The sequence below is a fragment of the Pseudomyrmex gracilis genome, unplaced genomic scaffold (assembly GCF_002006095.1).
Source record: "Pseudomyrmex gracilis isolate BER0280 unplaced genomic scaffold, ASM200609v1 scaffold_75, whole genome shotgun sequence".
Taxonomy (NCBI): Eukaryota; Metazoa; Arthropoda; class Insecta; order Hymenoptera; family Formicidae; genus Pseudomyrmex; species Pseudomyrmex gracilis.
The window spans coordinates 182143-206327 of NW_018020659.1; the positions used below are offsets into that span (position 1 = coordinate 182143).

Below are 24185 nucleotides of genomic sequence, written 5' to 3' on the forward strand. Positions count from 1 at the left end.
GCCGCGTTTTAGGGACCCTTGCGAAAAATAAAATACACTCGCGCGGAGTAAATTAACGGCGAGGGGAGGAAGGGGAGGGTGCAGGCTGCCGCGAGCTAATTAATAGAGCAAAGGAGGGGAGGTCGTCCCTCGAGCGGATTCTCGAATCCACTCCGCTTGTTTACGCTCTTTTTTGCGCGGAGGATGATCAGGAGGAAATCACGGTTTCTGGCAAAGAGGCTCCCGCTCATCACCTTGCGCAACGTGTCATTTACCTCATTATGAAAAATAGGCCGGCAGTTTTATGCAAATTTTTTTAATTTTGCCATTCACGCCACAATTTTGACTGGCACTCGTTAATTATATATATATAGCGGGCTCGCTTAATTACTGCAACTCGGCGCTTTTACGTTGTGTTTCATCGCGCGCGCGCGCGCGATCTCTCTACGTTGGTAATAATAAAAGGAGCTAGAGAAACGGCTGACGATAAAAATGGCTGGTTTCAAAAACGGAATTGCGAAACGAACTAAACGAAACGTTGCGACGTTGGCCCCGAGATTGGCCCCGATCGATTTGTATCGGGGAAACAGCTATTGGCAATCGCATGCCGTCCTCGAAACTCAGGAATCCATCGTTGCTTGATCGGACACGATCGGACTCTCCTCCCGATCTCTCCCTCTTCCACCTCGCTATCGTCCTCGTTTTTTCTTGGCTGTCGTTTCGCGATTTTTCGGTTCGCCAAGAACGCGGCTATATTCTCATATACACATCGACTGTATCGAATTATCCGCTCGAAATTAAATTTAAACGAAATCACGCAATCTCTAAATCACTCCTCACATTGTTACGCCGCGCAATTCTTTTATCTCGCAAGAGATAACCATCTGCTTTTAATTAATGCGGTGCGAAATTTTTTAATTTTCAAGATGGTACGAGTATCAGGCTGTGTTCCCCGATGAAGCGAACCGAAAGTTCACGAAAAACGTCGGGATAAAAAATGTGTGTGATACAGAAGCGATAAAAAAAAATCCGAAAAATCGTTTCCAGAAATAGTAGAAGAATCTAATTAAAACACGCAACGATACATATTTTCTCTCGAAGTAAAAAATTGTATGTAGAGATTTATATAAGCTTTAACGCAGTTTTCAGAGAGAGAGAGAGAGAGAAAGAGAGACATAAATCTCAAAAACGCGCGCAGAACATTTTTCTACGATGTTACCCTAAACGTCATTGATAGGACCGTGAAGCCCTTGCATCGCGTTTGCCGCGAAATGAAGACATCGCCGACGGATGACTCTTAATCATCGCCGACGAGTTCGAAAGTGGAGAGTCGCTTCGAGAAAATTACACGGTGTGTCCCTCGGGCCCCCGATCGTTGATCAATCACTCGTTCGAGAACCAGAAGACGGCAGCATCCGTCAACATCCTCGAACGCGCACCACTCGCGACGAGATGCGCGACGAGCTTTTTCTCTCGCATTTTTTTTTTTTTTTTCGATGCTCGGATGTTAAAATAATTTTACATCCCCTCGACTGTACAAATCGTCGATCAAAACCAGTAATAATCGCCATTAGCGCTTTTGTTCAGGGAGAAAAAAAACATCACAATTTACCGTAAATAACGTTAACGCAAATTTGTGTCTTCGCGCGCTGTCCCACATATTCTCGTGTCCTCTTCTGTATTTTTTCTCGCGCTCTGGCTTTTCCTCAAATAACCCCGCTCTTATCTGATCGGACTTTCGGATCTCGAAACTCTTCTTCCCGCGGGGGTTTTTTAGATCATCGTGTCTTCCGCTCCTCGTATCTCGCTCGCGCTCCCGAAAAAAGGGTCTCCCGAAATATACGGAATATATCCGCGGGCGCACATCGCGTCGGTCGGCATCCGGTTGACTATTTCGAGAATATAATCACGAAACGCGAAGCGCCTCGTCGTTGCTCGAGGTCCGAGAGAGAGAGAGGAATCGCGGGGAAGAGCATCGCGGGGAACGCGAAAGAAGAGAGAGAAGACGAAAAAGAGATCGAAAGGAACGCGCGTCTCTCTTCGAACGGGGGGCGGGGGGGAGGGAGAGAAGAAGAGGGCAACTCTTCTCTTCGCGCAAGAAACGTATTTCGCGTTTCTGCCGTTCTGTCGCGTTATTGCGTCTCGGTTTCTTCTCCGTCGCCGTGTGTGCGTTTCATTCGTGTCGTGGCGGAGTCTTGGCGCGTAATGAGCCGTACAGACTTTCGTTATTCGCGGCACAGAACATTATAGTCCAACGTGTTCGCGATTAATTTGTCCCGTTTTCAACGTTCCGATCGTTAAAATAAAAGCGGTAATAGAACTTGGAAGATTTACGGATAAGATTCACAGATCGCGCGGTACATTTTTGTGACATCCATCGATTATGACGTCCATCCGTCGCGAAGTTGTTCGTTTCCGCGTTCTTCTTTTCGCGGCGATGCGCTTCGATTTTTCTTCTCGCCTTTTCTCGTGGAAAATAACGATCGATAACTCGTTTGTTCGACAAGTCGTTCAAAAAGTTGAAATTAACGAACTTCCCTCGGAAACCTATTTTTCCATCCTTCTGCGAATTCGCGAATGTGCGGAAACGTTATTCCGCGCAGCCAGTCGGTTTTCGCATTTTTCCGAGAACGAAGAAAACTCCGCGGACTCTTCCCGGTCGCATCTCGCGGGGCTCGTCTCGTTAATAAATAGACCTTTTCTCCTCCCTCATGCACGCCCCGCGCCTCAACGCCGTATAACTTCGCTTTCCGGAGCTCGTTGGCTCTCTTCGGCGTTTTAGTAATTCGAGTTAGCTCTCCTCGAGTTCTCTTCCTTCTTCGTTTCCCCCCTCTGACCACTCCGCCGCTCTCGTCCGTCTGTTATTTCGCGCTTGACGCGAAAAGCAAGAAAAAGGAGAATCGACGGCGTCCGGGTGCGAGCACCGGCGCGATGGAAACGACCGGAGGAGAGAAGCAGCGCCGAGAGGAAGAAAGAGAGAAAGAGAAAGAGAGAGAAACACGAGGAAGAAAGACAGCCGACGAGGGGGGGTCGAAGAGGGTCGAGACCAAGACCACGAAGTCGCCGATTGTTTTAGCGCTAGGCCAAACTAAAACGGCCGGGGAGGCTCAGGAGGGTCAGGGCCGTGTGCGCGAAAGGGGTTGGGTCTCACACAGATGAGAGAGTTTTTCATCGCCTCGGTCGTTCACCATTGGATCGGCGCGCACAAATGGATAAATCTATTGTTACGATTTATGGTATTACATACCGATGACATTCAGAAACAAACTTTAGCGTATCACAAAGTAACAACAAAATTATCGCTACATTATTTTCACTTGTATAAAATTTGTTAATACTTATTTGAAAACTAACACCTTAAAACTGTTGTTGCGTCATTTGTTTTTTTCTTTTTTTTTTTTTTATTAAGAATAATTGTTTCAATTCGATGACACGTTGGAGCGATTGTCGATCAGAATACGGCCCTGCGAATTTTCCGATGCGAGAGATCGGGAGGAAAACGTTTTTGTTTTTCCCTTTTGAATTTTCTTTCTTTTGTTTGTTCGCGCGACGAAGCAAAGACGAGATAGACAAGAAGAAGACGCGCGTGCCAAATCATGCGAGCGGAATCGGAGAAATTTAAAAAATATTCTAAATTTAATTACTCCCCTCTTTCTCTCTCCGCTGTCGACGACCCTCGATCTTTCGAAATCGAGCGAGCTGCCAATGCCCGGTGAAAAATAGCCGATTGACGAGCCGTTTCTCCGAGTAGCAGATCGAAGAACGACTTTTTTGGGGGACAATATTTAATAGCTTGTCAGATCTATTTTGTTTGTCGAATCAACATCGCGTCGATATTTTAAATTAAAATTATCTAAAGTTTATATTATTTATATAATATATAAACGCGATGATAGTTTTATATAAACAAAGTTTTTGAAGTGTATAACGCAAGTGTGCGCAATTAAAATGACGAAGCGTAAAATATCAGTTGGACTCAGCGCAATGAAAGAAAATGAAGCGAAGAATCTCGCAATTCTTCTCGAGCGGGGGGAGTTTCAGGCGTGTCGATGGAAAATAGTGGCGCGCTTAATAGTAGTCCGCGCTCGTTACGCGCTCGTCTAACCGCCTTGTTAAGCTAACAGTCGTATAACCGCGCCCGGGGAATATTCAAAGTTTATTGGATGCGCGATCTCGTAAATCACGCGCGTTGCGGCGCGGCACTTTGTAAAACTTCGAAATAGGCGCGCGCGCGCGCGGATAAGAAAAAAATCGGCGCGGCGTTTGCTCAGGCTCCTCGCGCGCATCGCGAAGGATGTGCGCGCCTTCCATCCGGCTGTGAGGCTGTGGATATGATGTGCGCACAGAGCGAGAGCTCTCGTTGTGCCAGTTTGTCGTAAATTTCCGTTAACGAGCTGCCCGCACCGACGAGTCGCGCGCTCTTCTCGGCCGCGCTTTTCTCAAACGATATGAACGTAGAGGAGGAAGAAACGCACCAACAAAAAAAAAAAAAAGAAAACAAAAGAGAGACCGTCCCGGCGAGAAATATGTAACTGAGAACCCGTTGTGTGCGCGCGCGGCGCTCGGCGCCCGTAATTTCCCTCGCGGAAATGAAATTGTTTATTGGCGGGCCATTATTAACGCGGACAGATAACCGACCACCGTTGCCACTGTTGATCGACGTTGTTGGCACCGCACGTAATGCAGTTCTTGTTTATCGCACGCACGCCTTACACACCGGCTTGAAATTCGAAACAGATGAAGACGGATGATCGCGGTCGCTTTGCTAACGACTATAACTGTGGCCAGAACCCGGCAAACTCGAACGAGTGAAAGGAGGACTTAATTCTCTAGAAAGCTAACACGAAACGATTAACGCTAATCTGGTCTTACGCGGCATCGGAGAAGATTACACGACCAGCAGCAGTCGCGGGAACAAATAAAAACACAATTGCATTACATCGTTAACGGTTGATGCAAATTGTATCAGTGTGACACAATCGTGAATAAAATATTAATTTGCAAAGTTATGACAAATTGTTATTTGCAATTGTACACGAATTACTGATAAATCGCGTTGAAACGCGATAAGTATTATTAAAATATTATTGCGAGGGAAGATTGGCACGAAAGAACCAGTTTTAGTATACAGCCGAAAAAATTATTTAAAAAGCAATCGAACACAACGCTTATTGTTCCAATTTGTAGTTTATTTATTCCTTTATAGACTTCACAGAGCCCGAGATGAATCTCAGTTTTAATTGTTTTATTCCTTTATGTTATGTATGATAAAACACAAAAATACAAAACCCAACAAGCTTAATGAACATATTTTTACTTAAAAAAAAAAGAAAACTTCAGTTTTTTCATAACATGATGATGTTGAAAGAGCTATCGAATGTTATTGAAAGAGCCGACTCCTTGTATAACAAGAACCTTTAATCGTTTATAATCGAAATAATAAACAAACTATTAATAGACATTTTGATACAACTGTTAACAAAACATTAATATAATTGTTAACAAACAGTTGTGTTAACCAAAATGCTCTAAAACTAGTTTCAATTAACAATCTCTTCAAGATTAACAAAAACTTCAACGCAAATTTATATATATATTTTGTTACTTAGATCTAAGTAACTCTTACTTATTAATCAAACTTTCGAAAACACTTTTAAAATTACAATTGAGAAGAAAGAACCTTAATCTTTCTAAAGTATCATTAGAAGCAATTTTGACAAAAATAATTTATTGCTCAATTATTATTATTATTTTCTTTTTCTATTTTTCTATTTTTTTATTTTTGATAATAGTTTGTCAGAATCTGAAGACAAATTATTGTTACGTTCACTGTCAGAGATGTTTTATTAAAAAGATTTTTTGATTGTTTTGTAGCTGGCTCTCTTTCATCACGCTACAGTCCGGCTCTTTCAAAACTTTTCCTCTTAAAAATTATAATCTCAAAATACACTATCAAATTAACGCTAATGAGAAATATTTATGAATGAGAAATATTTACATAATTATAGGAGACTAAATACATATATAGAATCACGATATAATAATTTTTGTGTTATTTTTTTTCTTTACACAAAAATGTTAAAAAACAAAGAAATAAAATTCAAAAATTTACTTTTCAACGACAAAATCTTTAATACAATGCTATTTATTTTTAATTATCTGTCACATGTTTGTGGATGACACACGTCTGTGGTGTTGCTGTATAAAAATTAAAACTTCCAAGAGATTCGCGTTCGGAAACTGCCGAATAAATGACTCTTTCATACCACTCTTTTTCCCTACTGATAATTTTCTCTAAGAAAATCTATTTTGATCTGTTTCTCGACGAGTTGTCGTAACTCATTTCAACGACTGACATCTGTACAATTATCGATAACTGTGCGCGCGACAAATTGCGCTCTCTTCTCTGACCTTATTTGACCACGAATAAGGGTATAATCGGTTTCCGATGTTTCATCTCTCGCCACCTCTATTATCGATAAATTTGCCCGATGTGGCGAACCCCTTCATTTTTTTTCATCCAGCCACCCCGCGTCGCGCGCCGGAAAATTCACCGACAGGAAGATCTATCGCGCGAGTGGGAGAGAAGAGGGGAGATATTCTCTCTTTCTCTCTCGATCGACGGGAATCGAATTTCTTGTTTTGACAGCGGATCGCCGATCCGTGGCAAGCTCCTATTTTGTAGGGCTCGGCGGAAAGTTTTCGAAGGTCGAACAAAGAGCGAGAAAGAGGATCTCGCGGAGAAACAAGCCCGGCGCGCGGTGGTTTCCCCTTCCGGCTATTTGAATTTGTAGAAAGGGTTCGATTCTGTTTATTTTTCGGGAACCGTGGAGGGAGAAATTTGTGCTTGCATACATATGTGTGCGTCAACGACGGACGGGGGGCGGGAGGGGGGGTATAGATATTGCCCGAGCGCGCTTATATCGGGGTCTCTAATGTTACACACACACGGCGTGTGTTTCCCCTCGTAAAAACTTTTGCGCGTTCTACGTAAGTAAGTGCACGAGGGAGTGCGTTTAGTGTAAAAACCGGGGATCTCCCGGAGAGGTGGGAACTGCAATGCGCGCGCGCGCGCGGAGAAGGGACACCAAGTGCCCCCGGTTGTAAACTCGCTCGAAGAATCGCGTCTGTTCCCGAAGCCGAGAAACAAAAGCGTCGCATTATAAAAAATTCTCATCTGTGTTATCGGTTCATCATTGCGCTTTGAACATCCGCATAATAGGTATATGTGTGTTCACGCACATGTACATACGTGCGATCGCGCGTCGAAACATTCTGGTCACGTACTCGCGCGAAATCACGGTTAAAAGATGGCTGTACTTTGTGCGAGCAAATGAAAAAGCGTTGGTGGAACAAGAAAACAAAAATGTTGCAATGCGTCACAGAGAAAAAATAGTTCCTTAGGTTTTTTGTTCATTCTGACGACTTCTCTTTTTTTTTTTTTTTTTTTTTTGAACGCGTCTTTGAAGACAATTACAAAAAAGACATTAGCGACGTTTTTACGCGGAATTACTTTTTAACAATATTTTATTTCCACTCGCCGCGCGACTTAAAAAATTGTACCCGAATATTTGGCATGGCAACGTCCCCTCGTTAAATTTAACACGCCCGTCATAAGTAAGGGGCGCAGAGGGTTCGCGGCGTTCTATAAAGGAAGGGGTTGCATAAGGGACTCGCAAGGGAGGAAGGAGAAGGGGGTGAGGATAAGAGGGTGTATTAAGTAGTACACGCGTGTAATACTGCCCCGAAAAAAATCTATATACGCGACGCAGCGTCCGGCGGGACGAGGGCGAGCCTCGGGATTAAAGAAAGAGAAACTGGTGAACCCCTCCCTCGTTTGCTTCGCTGTGTGTGTGTGTGTGAAGTAAAAGCGATATCGCAGCCCGCGATATTAACGAACGTGCCTCTCGTGTAAAAGCGAAAAAAAAAAAAAAACGACGGAGAAGAGTTTTTCAAACGCGAGAGTTTTTAATCCGCGTTGCCAATTCTGCGACACGAAACGATCCAGATCGGGTTTCGAGATGACCCTTGAAATTGCCTTTTTTTTTTTGTTTTTTTTTTTACCGCACAGTCCCTCCTCGATTTCGCAACGACGTTATTGTTCACGGGGGCGGGAGGGGGAGGGGGGGTTGAACGATCGTCGTCGTCTAACTTAATTGCAAGTCAATCGCGAAATATTGTCGTTCGCACGCTGCTGCAAATCCCAAGACGGATATCATCACATCAAATGCTCGCATGCGTCTGCAAACATCTGTTTAACGCTCGCGTTCTTCGAGACAGGAAAAGACACGTGTACTCATTTCTTAAAGCCGTTACGTCGTGATCGTCGACGTTGCGTAAGCTATAACTGCACTGACGTTGATTGGATGAAAGAAGGTACATTAGAGGCTTGTGTGCGCGATGAAAGAAAGACAATAGGAAGAAAGAACAGCAAGAGAGAGAGCGAATTTGCGTTTCGAAAAAACAACTTTCGCGCGTGCATATATTTCGAAATAATATAAATTTAAAAAAGTAAAACACCGACAACAATCCCGACACATCCCGTGAAAAAACGATAATTTATTCGCGACGGAAAACGTTCCGTGTAAAAAGACACAAATTAATGAAACGATGATTACGAAGATTATATTGTTCCGCGCGATCCTCTCGCGAAGAGAGCGAAGCCGGTGATCAGCGCGATGAAACAGTTCCTTTCTTTTCATATCTCGTCGTTGTCACCTCGCGTTACCTTCTCCGGTAAAGAGGGCGCACTAATTATAATGAACCCGTTCGCCACGAATGGGAGAACGGCCATAACGACGTTTATTCTCGTCTCTCGAATTATTCTACGTCCTATACGGTCCGCGTCGTCGTACACAATAAGAAGAGAATGAGATTTTGCACGCAAGAAGAAAACGCGACGACGTCACGCCACGCACCGAGGAAGGTGCTAAACGGATGACTGCGATCTCTTTGTTGCGCCAATTATTTCAGAAATGTAGTTTGAATCAAGCTTTGTCACGGCCAGGAGCTAATAGACCGGTTTTATAACTGCCGCGCGATGATAACTGGCAAATCTCAGAGAGAGAGAGAGAAAGAGGATGAAACATCTCGAAGCTTAAAATATAACCTAAAGTTTTATCATTCGGAGATTGCGCGTCTCGGAAGAGACGGACAATTCGCTCCGTCATTCATCTGGGCGAAAAAGGTGGTGGGGAAAAAAACAAAAACAAAAAAAAAACAAAAAAACAAAAATCAGATCTTTCTTTGACGAGATTACGGCGTGCATTCATCATCCTTACCGTGCAATCCGTGTAATAACGTTTACTCCGGTATCCGACGATTATTGCTCCGCAGAAACGCGGCGCACGCAGGCGGAGGGGTGGAGGAGGGGAAAGAAAACGAAAAAGCGCCGCGAGAGAGAGGTAGATGCTGTCTCGACGAGGGGAGAAAAAGAAGGGCGCGCGATGGATGGACGCGGGAGAGCGCGGGAGAGCGCGGGAGATAAGAAGAAACGGAGAAAGGAAGAAGGTGCTAAACGAGTGGGTAGCGGAACGGACGGGACACGGGGTGAAGGGGGAGGAGATAGGAGAATAGCGACCATAACGTAATTTTGACAGAAATAACGCCGCCGCGTTCGCCGAGAGACAATAAGTTCGCGACACTCCCGTTTGGATCTTAGAATAGTTTACTGTCGGTCGGCTTCTTCCTCTTTCGACTTATTCTCTCCTTTTCAGCTTCAGTTCTCGTCTTTCCCCCCGTCTCTCTCTCTCTCTCTCCCTTATCCCCTACTCTTTCCTCCCCGTATTCTCCCTTTGTAGCGAGCGTCTCCGCGCGCTTGATGCTGGCGCCGACAGACTCCTAAGCTCGCGCCCGTAAAACATTCGAACTGCTTTACGCTAAGAAGTCTATCGTTCACTATTTTTATGCGATCGTTGGTAGACGTGTATTATTAACACGAAACGGTCGCGATATACATTCGATATCCGTCTGTTACACATCGCAACGTGTGCGCGGTTCAGTCACATGTATTCTACACCGAAAAAATTGTATTCTTGTTTTGAGGAGATATTTCACTTACTTTAAGTATATTTTATACTAAAATAGACGCCAAGAAGAGTTTCTTATTTTAAGAGGAAAATCCTCTAAATAGTAATATTGATAAGAATATATACTGATTAGAATATAAAGAGCCTCTATGGAAAAACATATATATCTCACTATCGAAAAAGACTATATTCTTAAATTAAGAATATATTCTTAATTTCGGAAGAATATCATCTAAAATCTTTAAGAAGATTTTTTAAGTGTAAAATCTTCTACTTATAAGAATATAATTTTTTCGGTGTATTTATATATATACACGTACACCGAAAAAATTGTATTCTTGTTTTGAGGAGAGAGAGATATCCCACTTAATTTAAGTATATTTTATACTAAAATAGGCGCCAAGAAGAGTTTCTTATTTTAAGAGGAAAATCCTCTAAATAGTAATATTGATAAGAATATATACTGATTAGAATATAAAAAGCCTCTATAGAAAAACATATATATCTCACTATCGAAAAAGACTATATATTCTTAAATAAAGAATATATTCTTAATTTCAGAAGAATATCATCTAAAATCTTTAAGAAGATTTTTTAAGTATAAAATCTTCTACTTACGAGAATATAATTTTTTCGGTGTATGTTTTGATACACGGAATGAATGATCTTTGATTATTGATTTGATATAGTTCGGTCAAACAAATACATCGCACGCTTTTTCTATATATTCCTATATATACACTCGAAAGTGACCATTTGTTAGAAATCACGTTACACGCGTTGCCTAACGCGAAGATAAGGAAAATTAGTCTTTGTGCGCTCGGTGCCCATGCGGCAGAAATGCTCCCGATCGAGTGCCCTAAACGTTGATTCTGGGTCATTAAATCACATCTGGTCGGCGGCTCCATTCGGGAAGCCATTTTTCCGGAAACAATGTCGCGACGAGGACCATCGAGGAAGGGTTGCAACCCGAGGGTAAGAGGAGGCGAAAGACCGACGCGGAGAGAAAGGAAAGAGGGCACGTTTGTACTTTCGTTGTTACCCGTTCACATATATTTCTTTTTTTTTTCTTTTTTTTTTTTTCACCGGTATTTAGAACCTCTCGAGAAGAAAAAGCGTTCAATGGGGATCGCCGCGACTATAAGACGACGAATCGGCGAGCGCAGCGGGCACTCGACGGGCATTATCCAAACACGCAGTTTCGTAGGTAGGTTACGTTAACCCCTCCGTACGTACGCGTGTGCGCGCGCGCGTAAAAACGTGCGTGTAAAGTGCGTGTACACGACATACACGCGAGCGAGAGAGAAGCGGTGCACGTGAGCGCGGTCGAACGACGGTGGCAGCAACCGTTTTCTCGACGTCTACCACGACGATGGCTCGTATAAAGGGTTATTCGCTCGGCCCACGGATTAAATGATAAAAAAAGGAGAGCCCCCCGACGACCCTGAAATACGGGGTCTTTTCAGGTTCGGGTCTTTTTGAAAATTTTAAATCCCCGCCTACCCCCTCGGAACTGTCGTCCCGCGCTTCCACCTCTCTCTCTCCACGAATCGGGATCGGCTCCCACTTCCCCCGCTCACGCAGCTTTAAGAACTACGTACAAAAGGGGTTCGGAGCTCAGAGGTGCTGGATACGAAGAGGAGAAGGGGGGAAGTCTCGGTTACGTGTCGTCCTGGGGGACTTTCACATATTTTTTAAGATTTGCTCTTTAAGCTCTGTCACGTCGTGCGCGTTATTCTCCATTTGGTGCCATCGTTAACTTGCGCGCGGTCGCGTGGGTGGTATTTTCTTTATCACGCAAAAACAGGATTTTTTAAATGGTTGTTTCGCGGATATATATACACAATAAAACTGACATGATAAGAATACAAATGAGGTTTGATAATCAATCTCTTCTAAGTCACAAAATTCTAAGGTAAAAAAAAATTGCAAAGAGCGAAGCGATATTTTATACATGCAGTAGCGCTGTTTAAACAGGAAATTACTTATCGAGAGAATATCGAATTTAAAACTTTGCTTTGTTTGTAAATTAAACTCTTTAATTTTATATGAACTTCAGGTAACCTCCTCCTCGGACTCGTTGTATAAAATTAAAATAAGTATTATAAAGTACATTTACGAGTGTCAGAATGTAGCGAACACAGTGTAAGTAAATTCCGTAAAGTTTCGAATTATATTTTAACGCTATCTCTAGTTGATTTTCAAAAAAATTGTTGATAAGTAAATATCTTAATTTGTAGATAAGTATTAAAAATAAATATTAGAGCGCGATAAGAGAGACAAGTGAATATTTTAACTTCAACATCTCGTTCAAAAGCGCGTGCCCGTAATATAAATTGAAAATATGTCCAATACGAAATAAGAAAATAAATCAAATAACGAAAAAAAATAAGTGATTTTTATTTTGATTATAAACGCTTTTAAATTGAATAGTACTATGTATTTATGATCGCAAAGAATCTATCGTATTTTTTTTTTTTTTCAAGTAGCCTTAAGGCGCATAATTTATTTCACTTAGCTACACAATTTCGGAACAATTTTTCCATAATTAGATACTTATCAATGAAGAAGCTTAACATTCCTTGATACGGAGGTGAAGTTTGCGATATATTATTACACGCTTTGTTTTCATGAAAAAAATAAAAAATAAAAAATAACAAAATGTTCTCCGGTTTTATTCTCAACATTACATCTTCGATTGATACGACGACGCGTATGTCGGACCTTGGCTTGAGGAGGAGCATTTCTTGATTATTGTATACTTGAAGTTTCGACCTGCGGCAGCAGTCAGCGGAGATTATAAATTTGTGCAAACAATAATTTCCCGCGGCGCGTGAGAGCCAAAGGTGCCTGTAATGAGCGGCTGCTAACGCGAGAGATACGCGGTGTCGGGAGGAGAGGCACGCAGCTGCGTTGCGTAATTACTCTGCCAAAGGATAAATTAATTCGCCGTAACCGAAAGTTACGCAACGATGCGTAACCGGGAGCATATCCGGTGACACCGGCGCTTGTTATTAAATCCGCACGACGCGTTAATCAATTACGGTCGGGGGGGAAGTCAATGATCTGATTTTTTGGTCGCCGCGAACTTTTCGAAACGGATCGGCTTGCGGATTCGCATTGGAAATAACGCGCAAGGCGTACCACAAGGCCTATATTTCATCTTGAGATACCGTCTACGCTTCATCGTTATAACGCGGCAGAATAATGCGCGCCAAATTCTCCCCTTGCCGCCTTTTTCCCTCTCTCGTGACCTTCGTCCCTCTTTCTTTGCTTTCTCTTTCTTTTCCTCTCTCTTAGCCTCCCTCTTTCTCTCCGGGCCAAACCCTTTTTTTCTTTTTGTGCCGAGGCGCGCACATACGCTCTCTCTCTCTCTTTCTCTCTCTCTCGCGCGCGCGCGCAGAAACGCACGAGCGGCCAATGTACGCACGTTCCCTCCAATTCTGACGGCACATATACCACCGCGACGAACGGGGGGAGTCCCCGCGAGCCACACGAGAAATATTCGACAATTTTTAAACTCGTTCCCGAACACATCCGAACGTGCGCGCGCGCGCGTGCGCGGTCGGCACAAGTGGAAATTTCTGAGAATTGACCTTCTCGTTCTTCTGGCAGGGTGCACCGAACGCTGGATGACATGACAGATGCTGTAAGGTTGTAGAACATTGGCGTCTGGTCAATGTGACATGTAATTTTTTATCGCTGCGTGATTGGCTCCGATACAAATGTCTCATAAATTAATGAAAATCAATTGCAAATTACCATTTATTCTCGATTCGCACATGTAATTTAATGTTCACACGCGCAATTATACTCGTTGATACATTTCGTGCCGTCTAATCTTGTATAGACCTCTATAGATGGGGGTTTTTTTTTTGCACGCAATGTATCGGCATTTTACGCTTCGAAAAAGATTATTATCTCGTCGAGAGTCGCGATTGATTTTGATTGATCCGCGCGCACGTTCGAGACTATATATGCGCGCGAATAATAAAATTTTAATACATCTCGGCAAAGAAAATGCAAATGCGACCGCTTCGAGAGCGCTTTAACTGTAGAATCATTCGTTTAGGCAAAAAAAAAAAAAACAAAAAAAAAGGAGAACGCGGCGTGGTGGCGTTCGGCGCGCACAGTTTATTTCCATCTCTCGTGTGCCGCGCATTACCTCGAGAGATAATTATCGCGAGCGAGGATTGGTCAACTGAATTGCGTATCTCTCGCGCTCAATATTTTCTTGCGCGCGGCGGCTGTGTTGTTTCGAGCCTTTTAGGAGAGAGCTATGAACGCGCTCTCGTCGAGGTATATAAATGCTTACGCGCCTCAGCTTCGCCCGCGGCCACGCCGCGTTTTTTGCATACGCGCGCGTATTGCGATCGGCCCGATAGTTTTTTACCTCGACCATTCTTTCTTCTCTCCCGCGCTCTCTTTTTTTTTTTTTTTTTTTCGCCCTCTTCTTTATTCCGCGACGTCCCCGCGCCCTCGCTCGCCGAACAACCAGTTTTCGGACGCCGCGCGGGAGAGTGGCGTAGGTCGACGAACGCGCGGGGCGCGCTCATAATTCTCGGTATGTGTATCACAAGTCATTCGCGCTGATACGCGTTCTCTCTGGTGATGTGAGCGCAAACCGTGCGGTTAGATAGTATTGTCGTGAACGAATACATCGCGCCGAGTATGCACGGTCGGTAAAATACGATGGTTGGATGCCGCCGCATCATCTGCGGAGAGAGGTGGTTACGTACCAGCAAACCATATTGTACCGATCAAACCGTGTCTTACCGACTATCTTGCAGCGTATCGAACATCGATTTCTAAATTAGTTTGTGATCTATCGAGTAATTGACAAAAAAACAAATGTTAAATCTTGAAAAATTAACACAGATTAGTACAAATGTAAAAACTAAATACTTTTCGATTTATTATAATCAACACAACTCTCTAGTAAACTGCCCAGTAACAAACCGCACACCAGGGAATAACCATTACGCAAATAAATGTAAATTATAGGCTTAAAGATCAAATATTTATAGCGAAGTTTATTTGTTTTTTTTTTTTTTTAGAATTTTATATTTTTATTTAACGGTGATATGCAAACAGTAATAAATCAGATTCTTATTAAAATTATTTCAGATTATAGACCACACATTCAGAAATCGTCAAATTTTTAATAAATTGTCAGTAAAAACTCGAGTTTGAAAATTATATATTAATTCGATTTTAAATTTGAGTAAAAATGAATATGGTTATCTGGTCCTTTGTGCGTTGCACATAATTAATTTATTTGTTGCACATAACTAATTTAAAAATAATTACAAAAAGTATGTAAATTATCTTCATGAATATATGTATATGAAAAAAAGAAATTAATTCTGAATATAAATAATATTTACTGTTGTTTTATTTTTATATATAAGTAAATTTATTCAAGAATGATATTTTTTTAAATCTTCGAATTAAAAAAGAATTTTACCCGAACATCAGGTGTTAGCTTGTTATTGCCTTTTACCTATCTTTTTATTTAAACACTCAACGAGCATTATAATCGTGTATAATTAAAATAATTCCTTAATGAATTAATTAAATAAAGCTGATAGAGTTCAAGTATCTAAATATTTTTTGTTTCATTTGTTACAGCCTTACTTCGGCAAAGTATGTCACCGGTTGCGGACTCTTTGATGGGTGGTTCCAAAACGTCGGTGTCTCAACCCATCATCGATTATTCCCGGTACGTGAGGAGATATACATCTGGTCAAGAATGCGGCAGTGCGTATTGTAAGGAATTGGGATGTAAAGAACATTTTCATTGTCTCGACTGCAGCGGTCGCGTGTTCGTGAAAAAGGAAGAGATGATCAGGCACTTCAAGTGGCACAAGAAGAGAGACGAGTCTCTTCAGCACGGCTTCATGAGATACTCGCCTACGGACGATTGCTCGGAAAAGCATCCGGGCCGAGCCTGTCCTCACAATCGAAAGCAAACCCACTATCATTGCATACACGAGAATTGCGACAAAGTGTACATATCGACGTCGGACGTGCAGATGCACGCGAATTACCATCGCAAGGACTCGGCCATCATACAGGAGGGCTTTCAGCGATTTCGAGCTACGGAGAGTTGCGCGACCGATCACTGTCCGTTCGTTGGTCAACGAACCACGCACTTTCACTGTCGGCGACCGGGATGTCGATTCACGTTTAAAAATAAGGCCGATATGGGTAAGGAATTGACGATTAACGACCGCGTGATTAATGCTTCTCGATGTTCTAGGTCATAAATGTCGTCAATCAAAAACCTTTCACTACTATAGACTCACTTAACAGGTCGAAAGTTTTAGAGTCAATTTTTTTTTTTTTTTTTTACCAAGAAATATATAATTCCACACCGCTAAAATATTATTCGACACGGTTTTTATTGTTCCAGTTTCAGGTCGTCACGATTTCATCAAGTTTCCCTTTTTTCAGACAAGCACAAGTCTTACCACATCAAAGACGAGCAGCTGTCGCGCGACGGTTTCAAGAAGTTCATGAAGTCGGAGGCCTGTCCGTTCGAGCAATGTCGATTTTCCCGTGTCTGCAATCACATTCATTGCATACGGCCGCACTGCAGTTACGTTCTGCACTCATCTGGTCAGCTCTTTTCGCACAAGCGGAAACACGAGCGTCACGAGTCGGAACTTGCGTACCGGAAGTACAAGCAGGTCAGCGCGGTCGGTGGTATACGTCCACCCGGTTCGTGGGCGCCGGACGAATTGAGCTCTCAAAGTCTGTCCTTGAGCCTGAACGGCGAGAGCTCCAACGAGGGAAGAGGTTCTCCATCGTTTTATTCTCTGGAGGATTCATTTCAAAGCGCGAGCGATCTGGCTATGGATCTCACCGCTCCGACCACTACCGTTACATCCAGCGGAAGTTCGTCCAGTCTCGATCAGCAGTCGCATCAGCAATGCCAACAACAATTGAGTCCCGCAGAATTGACGTATCTGGTACCGGCTACGTCGGAATGCGCCTGCAACGTGGGAAAGGAACATCATCATTGCGGATTGGACCGCTGTGGGGCCACTTTGAAGGATCCTCGAGAAGTTCGGGAACATTTGAAGGAACACGAGACTCAGGAACGCATAACGGACGCTTTTTTCGAAGAGGGCGGTTGCGACGACGGTTGTCCGTACGCGGACAAGGAAAAGCATTATCACTGCAATTGGGAGAACTGTCGAGAAGTGATACTCTCCACCGATAAACCGTTCCGTAGGTTGCAGCATTACAAAATTCACGAGTACAGTCGACAATTGAACCTCTCGTGTACTTCTCACGCTCTTTCATCCGACGTAACGTTGACCCACCTGACCAATATCGACGCGATGTTCAGGCGGAAACGTGGCAGACCGCCGAAAAATCGTGTGATAGAAATTTGGTCGGGTGGCGATCCCGCTACGCATACTCATGACTCGCCGCAAGCGATTTTCACCAGTTTCAAGCTTCCAAAACCGCAGACTCCCAATTTAACACCAAATCCGTTGATGGAAGATCGAGATGGCAGCGTGTCGCCTTCGAACAGTCTGGGCGAGCCCGAAGGATTCGCTACGTACAATCCCGAGGGATGTCCGGACACGATCTGCGTCTTTCGATCGACCAGGCATCATCATTGTTCGCAACCGCGATGTTACTTTTCCACCGATCGGCCGGAACAACTGCTCATGCACAGCAAGGATTTTCACGACAACGTCGACATATTGCCGGGCTTCGCTTTCTACGACAAGATGGTCGATTGCCGATTGATCGGCTGTCACAGCAACAGTGTGAATCGACATTTTCACTGCACCAGACCGAACTGCGGATACTCATTTGTCAGATATTCGACGATGGCGTTACACGAGAAGCAACATTCCGGTTACGCCGAATCCTGCGGTCGAGGAATCGAGGAGTCGAGCAATCAGGAATGTCAAACGCAACCTCAGTCGTTGGTTCAGGAGACGAAACCGAGAATTCAGGTGAAAAATCCGGCCGAACTGATCGAAAAGCCGGACGAGAACTTGATGGCGAGCGATCAGGAAAACAGATCGATGATTGAGGATAAGGAGTCGGAACTCGCGAGTCCCGATAGCGGCAAGACCACCGGTGAGTAGTAAGAAAAGAGAGAACAAAAATCAGTGTGCGCTCTGATGATTTCATTCACAAGCAAGTTTCGTTTGGTAGTGATTTTTTTTTTTTTTTTTTTTAAGAACACACAACAGAGACCTTTTCTTCTATTCGAGTATTATATGCATGCATCTTTGCACGTAGTCGCGCACCAATGTATCCATCGTCATATCTTGCACTTTGTCGTCAAAGTAGAATATTCTTCACTATTTTTCCGATTGTTTGGTTTTGTCTCGTGAGACTGTTTTATCGTTTTGATTTTCTCGATGTATATACTGTATGTACACACACGGTGGTTGTATTCATATAGTGGGCGGTATATTTGAAGTGTTGGTTGTTTGGTTGATTGTTGCTAGTGGTGAGGGCGGCTGGCACCTATTATCCGGTCAGCGGACCGCCGAGTGAACCCGCACTTCCGGGCGTCGTGCTATCCATGCGAACTTCCGTGCACCAAGGTTCGTCTGTCTCTCTTTTGAACCAAATTTTGTTTGCTTTTGAGAGTGTTCGTGTATTTGTATAAAATTATAGTTCGTCTTTGTCTCTCGCGGTTTCATACGTCCCCGTATGGATCTGTTGTATCAAGACAAATTTTTCACGTTCCAGAATCATCACCAGTTATGCCGTCTTTGAACTCAACTTCGCCGCACACTCTTTACGGACCGGAACAAAGCTGCAGCAGGCCGTTCTGCAAGCTTAAACGCAAAAATCATTATCACTGTAACGCGTGCAATCAAGCCTTCTCTGAATTGGATCGCTTGGTCGCTCATATAGCGAAGCACTCGACCGGCGCCATCCTCAGCCAACAGCAGCACGATATGGTCAGTCCGTCGCCCAATCAGCTGCAGCACGACTACATCGCGCAACTGTCGCAGAAACACGACTTCATGTCGCCGAACGCTCAGATGGCCCAGAATATTCAGAACTTTCAGAACCAAATGCAGCGTCAAATGCAGCAGAGTCTCGGCCAGCAGTCACAATCGCCGAAAGATATCAAGTTGGAAAAACCGAGATGCAGCACGGACATAGGCGTGCAAAATGTGCCGAATGTTAAGCGGGAACCTCCCGAAATTCCTTCCAGAGAAGAAGCCAACAATTCCGCGATGGATAGTCACGAAAATGGCCAATTGCCGCAACCACCCCCGATCCAACCGCCTGCAAATGTGCAACAGCCTACGGTACCAACGAGCTTCGAGCTCGATCTAGCCCACGGCTTTCACTTTCCGAGTCCCGCTGTGATGGCCGCTATGAATCAACAGATCGCTCTGATGAATCAGGCCCTACCCCCGTTTCTTCAACACGGTGGAATGTACGCCGGTGGACCCGGGCTGATGTTCGCGCCCGGTTTACCGCCGGCTAATTTTCTTCCACCTACGAGAGACGAGAATCCTCTCGCTTCATTGGCAGCTAATCTCAATCTGAACAAGAGATCTCTCTCGCCGCCGGACGCTAACTCGCCGGAAGCCAAGAAGCAGAGACTTCATCACTCGATGCGCATGCTGAAGGACGAACCTGTGCCAGAGGGATATGTTAGGTTAGCGTCGCTTTAATCAGATCTTAAAGATCTTTCACGTGAAGAAACGATTTATAATATTTTGATCATTATTATTTGTTGTTACAGATTCAGGTTTAACGAAGACTGCAGGTATCCTCATTGCGGTTACAGAGAGCACCAGACTCACTTCCACTGTATGCGTCAAGACTGTGGTTATTCGTTCTGCGACAAAACTCGCTTCGTGCAGCACACAGCGAGACACGAACGATTGGACACCCTGATGGGAGGTGACTTTCAGCAGTACCGGGCGAACGTGCCATGTGGCAGAGCACAATGCGCGTATACGTCATCTCTCGGATCGATGCAGAATAAGGCGTCGCACTTTCATTGTTTGAAGTGCGACTTCGTCTGCACGGATACGAACAAAGTGGTCGCTCATCGGCGACAGCACGCCAAGTTGGACAGTATCGCGGCGGCGGGCTTTCAGAAGTTCACGCCGAGTCAGCCTTGCGGATCCGGACAGTGCCAGCATTCTGGCAAGCAGACTCACTATCACTGCCTGCAGTGTCAGTACGCGGTGCTGGGCCTGGCGCAGATGTCGGCACACAAGTACCGACACATGGACACCTAACGATCTCTCCCGTAGAAGTTCCGCGCGAGGCGGAACGTCCGAAATAAAGCATTATCTTGGTCCCTGTAGACATTCCCCTAGAGAATGGGCGCGGCCGTCATCCCCCGACCAGAGATGGAGAATCGTGCGTAATCGATAACGGGGCTAGTCAGTGACTTCGTCTCAACTCGATGCCCATCGTCGACACTTTTGTCCCGTGAGAGAAAACTCCGTTCGGTCGAAATTGTGAAAAAGACCCGTAAAAGACACAAAAATTCCTAGTCCCTACAGACATTCCCCGAAAGATCACTCGTGTGCCTTGATCGTTCACGATCGAGTTATGTTCCTGGTAATGGTGAATGATCAGTGGCCAATCGATACAGGGGGCTAGTCAGTAACGTTTATCTTCAGGAGAAATATATTAATAAATGAAGACTTTCGATGGTTAAGATACTTTTCGTATCTGTAACAATGTCGGGAAAAAAAAAAGCGTTAAGGCAACTCGGTCTCTCCGTACTTAGAGTCTGAACAAAATGACGCGAACAGACAATTTTTGAGAATCGAAACGAACAATCGCATTATCGAGCACCGCGTTTTCCAGATTCTAAAAAAAAAAAAAACACCTTCGAGTGTCCGAACAAGATGGAACTTCGAATATATATTAAATTCCATCGTCTGTTAACAAACGTTTACACGTTAGTCGAATCTCAAAATACATTTTTATCATATATTGTATTACAAAAATTGGAAGAGAAAAAAAAACGAGAGACGCGAGAACGTGGCGTAGCACCTAAGACAATAATACGAAGACAAGCCTATAACTTGTAGCTTTAGCACAAAAAAAAAAGACAAACTATGATATTTAATAGGAAGAGTAACGGAATTCTGTACATTTTTTTTCCCTTTGTTAGTATCATCCTGTGTACCCTCCGCGTGAATAATCCTTACAACGATCGTGAAATAATTTCTTTATTACGCGAAGAAAACGAATATGAAAAAGAGAGTATATGTCGTATAATCGGAGTAATTATTATTTACAAAATTAGTATAAAGATCGATTTGACGAAGTTTGTTTCATCATTTTAGAAGAGCAAAAAAAAGATATCAATATCTTTTATCGTCTTAGATAGATACGCTTACTATAATACTAGTATGTCGATAGTGTGTAATTATTATTTTATGCGTTGGGGTATTTCTATTGCACAATCGATAACGAGAAAAAACTTAATATATATACATTGGCTCTTATTTTCGTGAAATGTAAACTACTCTTATTATACCTTTATCGTCTTCTATTTGTAGGTAAAATTTTATGTTTGTTTTTATTTTATTTTTGTTGCAATCACGAATTAGAGTTGTTGACTAGTTGATTGTGCAATGATAATGATCCATTGCAACGTTATTATTATTATGCGCTCAAAGTGTGACAAATTAAAACGATTGTATATGTTTGTTTTCTGACTGGATTATATTTAGGAGGGTACGCGATGAATCACAAGCAGTATTGATAACTCGAGAATTAGAAAGACTGCGAGCCGAGACATAAGAAAAAGAGAGAAAGAGAAAGAGAGAGAGTGAGAGAGAGAAAGAGGAGAATAGAGCAAGGCAGAGCGACGATCGTTGAACGATCAGATAAAAAAAAAAAAACGAGATTATAAATCGGGAAGGCGAAAGTTAAATATATTTTATGTGCGAAAAAAAAATATATTTGAAATATATTCTAAAATACGGTCGCTGATCGACATAACGCAAAGCTGTTTAATATATATATGTATGTGTATTATATATATGTACGTAATATGTGATGATTGGTACGAATTTTTAAAGGAGCAACAGATTTCTCGCGCTTCTATTTCCAAAGTATGCTCAACGATGGTACGATTCTGTCTAATTTCATTTTTAACGGAATTTAGTTTTTTTTTTTTTCTTTTTTGGAATTTAATCTAATCTCGTCGTGTACTTCTTATCAGAGAGCGTTTTTGATCTTATTTTAGAAGCAATACAAACGATGAAAGAATGGAAATAATCGTTAATCAATTATAACCAATTGATTTTTTATTTTATTTTTGAAACAAGATACGCGCGCGCTGTCTGTGTATTTTTGTGCATATAAAAACGTAATATACGGCGAGAGATAATAACACCGGATGAATGATAAGGAGTATCCGGAGAGATCAACGCGAAATATACGAAAGCTGGAAGAGACACACGCATATTTCCTCGGCGGACAAAATGAAACGTGGTGTGCAAAATATTACGCGACTGCTCGGCGAGAGACGACGCGCTAGGGTGCCTTTAGAACTTTTTCCAAACTCTTTTTATAGTGCCGTGCCTTAGCGACTTTTAACGTACAACAGTAGACACGCAGTGGGATATTTGTTCAATGTATAATCAAAGCAACAATTTATATAACAACTAATAGTCGCGCGATCACATTTTAGAAAAATTCAATCAATCAAGAACTGTGTGAAAATCAGATTTTTTGAAATAAATATAATAAATTTTTTAATATAGATATAAATATAATATTTTTTTTTTTTTTTTTCAATATGTTCGTCGTCGATTTTGGCGATCGTAATGTAATTAAATTCTCATCTGGAATTAATTTATGTTAAATTAATTGATATCGAAAGACGCGATTGTAGATTTAGCAACTGGATGTTTAGAGTGCCTTAAAAAAACATCAACTAGAGAGATAAAATAATCGCAGAGTGTAGTCGCTGATATTTAAATGACCATTCTAACGTCTTTACATTTTATTATACTAAACTGTCTATACGATTTGTGTTTAAAATGAATCATATACTTTATACAGTCACAAAAATTAAAAAATTTTTCTAATCTTATGTTTACAAAACCAGATCTCCAACAATGCAACAGATTTATTTAGAATTGTAGACAAGAACTTCTTATTTGTAGAATTTGCTTTTATGCTTGCATATTTTTAATAGCGGATAACGACGCAAAGAAATTTGTTACATCAGACAACTTTCCGTTTTATGATGAAACTTGTACTTTGTAATGTAAATCGAACGTGTTTGCTCTCTCAATTGAAGAAACATCGTTACAAAGTTCTACTTCTTTTATCGCATTACATGATAATAATTTGATAATTTATATCTTTCTCTGTAATTTATAGTAGACATTAATCGACCGTGATTCAAAACCTTGGACCTATATCGTTTCTGCGAAAAATATGCGGTGTCAAAGTTCATTACCCGGCAAGAAATGCAAATTTCTAAAAAAGATTAGATAAATCTTGTGTGTAAAAAAAAAATGTTACATATCGAGAGTCTTGTAATCAAAGAAGTCGTACTGCATCGTCGAAAATATGTCTTGTCTCAGCAGAAGTGTATCAATTTGTGTAGCGACAATATCGCGAAGTAAACGATTATAAGACGCTGTAATATATAATCGAACTGAAACATTTTGCAATGAAAACTTCGTTTATTGCAGTTGTAAACGTGTGTTATTATTAACAATACGTTTCGCACGGCTCATAGTCATAAGTTACAAAATATGTTGAAAGCGATAATACAACAATCTCACAAACTTTATAAAAATCTTTAAAACGTGTAATTATTTACAATTAAAGAACACACACAGCTTCTTCATCAATATACAATCCTAAAGAAATTTTATAAATTGTTCAAATCATCGTCGTTCCTTAAAAAATTGTTAAGACAAGTTCAATGAAAATAACAAAAAAAAAACACAATTTTTTATATATACTTATAAAGGGCGAGTGAATATTATATAGTTTATTTTTAATTAGGCTTTTTAAATGTCGCGCGCGCGCGCCTTTAGAGAAATTCTAATTTTATTATTACAATTCTCACAACTTTTTTCCATTTTGCAATAACAAGTTCACTAATTAGCCAATGAGACGGATCTATTGTGGTGACCAAGAATGGCCGACAGGTATCCCCGATACGCGGCCGACTGAGCG

The 24185-nt window shown here is 42.3% G+C and overlaps 1 protein-coding gene across 5 annotated transcripts in view; it reads left to right on the forward strand.

The window, feature by feature from the left end:
* LOC109854923 overlaps nucleotides 1–21326 on the forward strand; it is an 84362-nt gene extending 63036 nt beyond the window's left edge. For 2 of the 5 annotated variants that reach the window (XM_020428557.1, XM_020428558.1), the window contains exons 7-11: nucleotides 15639–16217; nucleotides 16449–18113; nucleotides 18491–18589; nucleotides 18738–19665; nucleotides 19753–21326. In XM_020428557.1, the coding sequence (XP_020284146.1) occupies nucleotides 15639–16217; nucleotides 16449–18113; nucleotides 18491–18589; nucleotides 18738–19665; nucleotides 19753–20257 (3776 nt within the window). In that variant the 3' untranslated portion in view covers nucleotides 20258–21326. The remainder of the gene's footprint in view (nucleotides 1–15638; nucleotides 16218–16448; nucleotides 18114–18490; nucleotides 18590–18737; nucleotides 19666–19752) is intronic. The other 3 variants (XM_020428560.1, XM_020428559.1, XM_020428561.1) reach the window with 3 other exon arrangements.
* Nucleotides 21327–24185: the final 2859 nt, after the last annotated feature.